The sequence below is a fragment of the Thalassophryne amazonica genome, chromosome 15 (assembly GCF_902500255.1).
Source record: "Thalassophryne amazonica chromosome 15, fThaAma1.1, whole genome shotgun sequence".
Taxonomy (NCBI): domain Eukaryota; kingdom Metazoa; phylum Chordata; class Actinopteri; order Batrachoidiformes; family Batrachoididae; genus Thalassophryne; species Thalassophryne amazonica.
Window position 1 is genome coordinate 19138768 of NC_047117.1, and position 6543 is coordinate 19145310.

Below are 6543 nucleotides of genomic sequence, written 5' to 3' on the forward strand. Positions count from 1 at the left end.
GTTGCCACCTGGCGCCAGAAAGCAACAGCAGCATGTTCGTCAGCAGGAAGTACCGACACTTTTGCATGACAAAAATAAAGCCTTTTTTGTAATAAAAACAACACACAAAACTATGTTTTAAAAAAGTGGAGGTTTCACATAAATGATGAGTAAGTCCTCTCCAGGTGGCCGCGACAAACCAAGTCTGTGAAGAAAGAAAACATGAGGTGAGTCCAACTCCACACAGAGAGACACAACTCAAAGGTGCACGCAATCAGCAAACACTTCCTGGCTTAAAGCTATACATCAGCTTCTCACCCTGCAGGCACGGAACAACTCAGTTCAAATCTCCACTGCAGCAGAAGCTGATTAGACAATTAGCATAACGTGACAGCTCACTAACACAAGGTGTGAGGGACACCAAATCCACTGTCATTACTTCATAAAAGTCACCAAAAACTGAATTACCTCAGGAAGTGTGCTGAAGAGCGTGAGACCTCACCCAATCCTCCTTCACAGACTGTGGCGTCAAACCTGGAGCGGTCTCTGTGTCCGTGATGGTGAGATTGTTCTCCTGACGTCGATCTCACACGTCTGCTCACAAGGTCGAGTCTCTGGCAATCACGCACTGTGCATTCAAGGTTTAAATGCAGCAATCTCTGATCAAGACAAAATACACCACAGCTGTGAGTCCTGATGACCTGCATGTGATAACAAGCCTCAGGTGTTCAGGGTGAGGTCCTAATGCTCAGCCACTCAGTCCTGAATGCATACCACCTGGTGGGAGAAACAGAAAACAAAAACCAAGCCAGCCAAACACCCCAGCCCACAATTTGTCAAACAAAATCATAATTTATGGGACTTTTTGTTAACATGTATGAACAATTACTATTTGTTTGGTTCTGCTCAATCTTTGCTTTTGTCTTATTTGTCAAATTGTAAATTGTCTATTAGTACCAATGATAACATGTCTCCAGTGACAGAACTGCAGCCTGGTGTGTCACAGGGATCTGTTCTGGGTCCAATTTTAATTTCAATATACACGCTTATAAAGATGACAATTGAAAATAGGATCTCTTTTGATTCTGACAACGACGACATGCAATTGTGTTAACTTGTATAAAAATTTATTTTACATTATATTATTCAGTTTTCTTACCTAAATGATATAAAAGACTGGATAGTTGGCAGCAAAATCAAGACAAGGAATTGGCTTAACTGTATGTTTTTCATTTCACATGTGCATTGTATTATTCTTTTGTGGACATCTTATATCGTTGTGTTTGCATTGTTAATTTCTATTGTTAGTTTAATTGCTGTATGTTAACATACACTGTGCTTTTCTTTTTTTTCTGTAAATTCCTTTGTGGCACTATTTTCAAAACGTGCAATGTAAACCTGCATGAAAAGTTAGATGTAAAACACATTATTCTTATTCTTATTATTATTAATTAATTTACCTCTGGAAAGTAATTGTAATATAATAATAATAATAAAAGTAATACTAATAATAAATGGTAAATGGCAAATGGACTGCATATATATATATATATATATATATATATATATATATATATATATATATATAGTGCTTTTCCATCTGCAGCAGACGCTTAAAGTGCTTTACACATCAATGCCTCACATTCACCCCAATGTCAGGCTGCTGCCGTGCAAAGCGCCCACTACACACTGGGAGCAACTCGGGTATTAAGGACCTTACCCAAGGGCCCTTAGTGATTTTCCGGTCAGGCTGGGATTTGAAACGAGGATCCTCTGGTCTCAAGCCCAACACTTAACAACTAGACCATCACCACCCCTATGATAATAATAATAATAATAATATAATAATATAAAAATCACAGCTCAGGTACTTCATTGAAATGTGTGTCAGTGACATTCCATGGACAAAGTAAAACAGAATATTATCATGTATTTACATCACTTGAATAAATAGACAGTTTGCAGCAGAGGATGTTCAGTTCCATCCAAGTACAACTGTTGATTAAAACAGAAATTGAAACATTTCATCAACTCTCCAGTGATTATAAATGTTGATGAGAAACAATTCAGCAGTAAGTCCAGACTGAAAATCCATCGCTGTGGCTGCACTGAGCCTCACAGGCATTTGACTTACAAAGCAAACTCTAAAGGCTCACTGGCACCACACTGGCTTTAAACTTTCATTCTGCCATCAATAAGTCAGTGCGGTTTTCTCTGACAGTCTTTAGCGTGAACATGCTCCTGGGTTGGTAGTTCAATAGAGCAGGTCCAGAGCAGAGATGGTGGGTTCTTTAGGTTTCTTCCTCTCTGGTTTGGGGAGTTTGATCCGGCTCATAGCTACTACACCACAGATGGCAAAGTGCATACCAATGCTGGCCACGCCCAGCCAGAAAGACCAGTCCAGGTCATCGTCCAGGACGACAAAGCGGAAGAGGTTCTCCCGATAGTTGGCCACCCGCTCGGTCAGTTGGTGGTGCCTCATGGCTGCCAGGAAACACAGCACACCGAGGGCTGCAAACAGAGCTACAGGGCACACAAGGGTCAGAGGTCACAGGAGGAGCCTCTATTACAAAAAACACCAGGTAAGGTCACAGAGATAGCACACATAAATATAGGTGGAGTTTCATGTTATACACTCTTGCACAAATATATGGAGATACATCCCTGTCATACAGAAAGTGTAAAACTGAAACACCTCATTTTAGACTTTTGTGACATATGTCACATTACTCCATATCTAAACTGTTGATTGGGAGACACACCCACTGATCCAGTGTCTTCTCTGTGCAGCAAAATCAGATGAAGACGGAGCGGCACCCTTTTGCCAAAGTGACATGGGGTGTGGCAGCATCAAGTTCTTCCCATTTAAACTGACAGTTTCAGTAACAGGCAGATTCTGTTGTGTGGGCTGCCAGAAGAGGAGGTACTGATGGCCCACCACCAGAAGGCGCCCTGCCTGAAGTGCGGGCTTCAGGCACGAGAGGGCGCTGCCGCCTCAGGAACAAGCCGTGACAGCTGTCACTAATCAACACATCTGGTATAAAAGCAGGAAGACACCTCCACCAAACTGCCGAGATATCATCTTCATCTGGAGGTAATACTCTCAGCCCCTTTTGTGAGATCGATAAATCTATTATTGTGAGTGTTTGCAGGAGAACCGGTCGTTTTTGAGGAGGCTGTGCAAGACGGCGCTCCTTTTCAGCTGAGACCGCTGCAACGCGCTGAGTGAGAGGTGGAGGTGGCATTCCCACCATTGTTACTGGGTGTTCACACACCCACCCTTTGACTGTCTTTTGCTTTCTGCCAGCAGTACCAGATCCGACACGCCGGGAAGGTGGCCACCTGAAGACTCCGGGACTTGGCGGCTCCAGTATTCCTCGGGTTCAGGTGGCGGTGGAAATCGTGTGGTTCCGGTTCGTTTCCAGACGGGCGTCTCCTATCGTCGAGCCTGCCCACACGACACCTTTTATTAATTGACTGTTGCACATTCTGATTCTGCTGTGTTTGGTTGTGACATTCACACCAGTAAAGTGTTATAATTTGACTCCTTCCATTGTCCGTTCATTTACGCCCCCTGTTGTGGGTCCGTGTCACTACACTTTCCCAACAGATTCTTAGAGATCTCAAAATTAGGCGTTTTAAAGCTGCATCACCTGAGCAGCTACAAGGTTGACTACAACTTTCTTAGACACAACTGATCTATATGTACTTGATAAAAAAGTTTAGAATATGTCCCTTTTAAGGTGGACATGTAAAGGGTTGGGGAGAGAAACCAGGAGAAAGCATGAAAGGGAGCATTAGGGTGATGTTTGTGTGCACGTTCCAAACTGTGCCACATACCAGCGATGAAGTTCCACAGGTACAGTCCTTTGTGACCTTTGATGCTCTGGTAGGGAACCTTGCGAGCATTGTAAATACAAAACGACAGACTGACCAGTGCAAAGCCCACAGCCAGGAGAAGGAAGAGGATCACCATCATATGAAGACCGCTGTTCAAAGTCTGCACCAGCTTTGGAAAGACTAGACAGCCAGACACAAAAAAACACAATGATTATTACTCTTATCATAAAACAATTTGGAAGGTATTTATCCGTCCATGGGTTCCGGTACGCTTCCCAGATCCTTTGACTGATTTCTTCCAAGCTTCATGTAAATGATGGTCAACCCACCAAACATGACACACATATGTAGGTGGACTCTACAAATGCCCAGGAAAGATAAAGATTACAGGTCATCGGTGTCAAAGGTCAAAATGTATTTTTCGTTTTCTCTCCAATTCGCACCAAAATTCCCACACAGGTGAGTTCTAGAATTGCCCTCAAATTCACCAAAGGTCAATCCTTGGGGGGTTCCGCAGGACAAAATTTAAGTTTTAAATTCTTATTTGTACCAAACTTTGCACACATATGGAGATGAGTTCTGGAATTGCCCAGTCAAGGTCAAATTTGAAAGGTTCGCCCACTGGGGTCAAGGTCAGGTCTGTTTGTTGATTTCTACCAAATTTGGTATGTAACTGATGGTTGACCACACAATTGTTTGGCATTCTATGAGTACAATAAGATTTTATGGTCCATAGACAACTGCAGAACAGGGGTTCATGGCCATTTTCACCCCCCAACTATGCCCCTGTTAAACTGAGTATAGTTGGCGTCTTACTGTAGATTTTGGAGCGCCTCTTCCCGAGCCCGCACTTCTTCGTCTTCCGTCCCTGGAACAGGCCGTAGTAAATATCCCCGATGAACTGATCGAGCTCCGGATCGGACGCGTTTACGATCTCCGCTCCGGTTTTACACAGGATCCGGCCGGTGACCCACCGCTCCGAGGCCAAGGCCACGACCAGGAGCGCTGTGGAGGCGATACACAGCACCGAGGCCACGGAGAACGTTATCCGTTTCCACAGTCCAGGCATTTTAGGAGCCCATGGCGGCCCGAGGGACGCAACACAGACCGCGGAGCGCGCTCACAAGCGGCGTTACGCGCAAAAACCATGAGTCTGTCCGATGGTTTGAGTTAAAAACAAATATCTCAAGCATTCAAAGGGGTTTTGCGTGAGTGTTTGGCAGGAGGAGAAATTGAATCCAAGGTGGCCAAAAGGATCCCTTACGCACGGAAACTCTATCCCGAAACCGGTGCGCTTGGGTGTTTCTCTCTCTCTCTCTCTCTCTCTCTCTCTCTCTCTCTCTTATAACTGTTTTCATAACATTGACTAAAGGTCACCGTACAGACTCAGTCACTTTTTCATGGATCAGTGAATTTGTTTAGGCACTTGGCCAGTAAATATGTTTTATTTGTAATTAACATAAATGTAATTCATGCACACTCCCGTAAATTGATCTTGACAGAAACCGTGGATCTACAGTGAACGCATTATTATTTTAAGGCCAATGCTCTTCACAAGGCAGCATTGTGACGAAAATTCAATATGCGTGCCCTGGTGGCGAAATTGGGAACTACAGTTGTAAACTGAACAGTCGATGCTGATCTCGATATCCACATTGAAATAGTCTTTATACTCTTATTTCTGGACCGATTTTGATTATTCAAATAGTTCTATCTATATGGCATTTCAATTTGTCAAAGCACGTGTCCCGTAAAAATCATTCAGACTTAGTCCAGAAGAAAATAATAATAATAATAATAATTAATTAATGATGATGATGATGATGATAAATTTGAAACCAAACCAGAGAAATTTCAAAAGGAAAGTGAGAAACAAGTCAGATCAAAGAACTGGAAGCAAGAGAAATGACAGAAGGAACTGTATCATAAAAAGGACTCCTCAATTTTATGTTGCATTTTATTATTACAACAGACGGTGCGAGATTCTCAGACGAAAAAAAAAAATCACTTTGAAGTTGTTGCTGTGTTTGTTTGACTACTGGTCTGAGGTATTCAGCACATTGGAGTGCAAATGTGGTTTCCACAGTTACCTGCAGAGGGCGTTTTCCAACCAAGTTTGGGCAATTTCACAACTGGAACTTTTGTCAAGATCAAGGTCGTTAGAGCCCAGAGCAGAGGGTTGTGTTGCAGTATGACCCGGGTATTTTATGAACAGATCTCCTAAAATAAATAAATAAATAAAAAAATCATAATTTTACATTTTTGGTTTAGTACATTTGTGTTGACACTATGTTGCTGACATGTTGCAAATTTTCCATCATTTATCCAATCAGTGATCTGATGAACAGTGAATTCTAAGGTTGGCACATGAAAAGGATAATCTGTGCTCCCTGTATTGGGAATCTTGAATGTCTCTCACCCAGTGTCTGCTGGGACACACTCCAGCTCCACCACCCCATGACCCTTAATTGGAGTAAGCGGTTAAAGAAATAAATGACCGAATGAATTATTATTTATTTTTGTTGTTGCTTTTAAATGTTACACTGTGCTACATGTGTAATTAAACACATCTATTCTATTTTATTGCATTCATTTATGTTATTTTGTAGACTGGGCAAATGTTGAAGGTATTTAAAAATTTAATACATTTCCTTGCTGGACTAAAAACCTGCAGCCCGTTTATATCAAACGCAGTGCGTGTTTGGTGACATCTGCTGGTGACTA

General features: G+C 42.4%; 1 protein-coding gene across 1 annotated transcript; it reads right to left on the minus strand.

The window, feature by feature from the left end:
* Positions 1–1848: 1848 nt before the first annotated feature.
* On the minus strand, positions 1849–5136 carry clrn2 (clarin 2). The gene is made up of 3 exons (XM_034188180.1): positions 4636–5136; positions 3820–3999; positions 1849–2502 (listed from the first exon to the last, which is right to left on the minus strand). The coding sequence occupies exons 1-3, from the start codon at positions 4886–4888 to the stop codon at positions 2234–2236; spliced, it is 702 nt and encodes a 233-aa protein (XP_034044071.1). The 5' UTR covers positions 4889–5136; the 3' UTR covers positions 1849–2233.
* Between the last annotated feature and the right edge of the window lie 1407 nt (positions 5137–6543).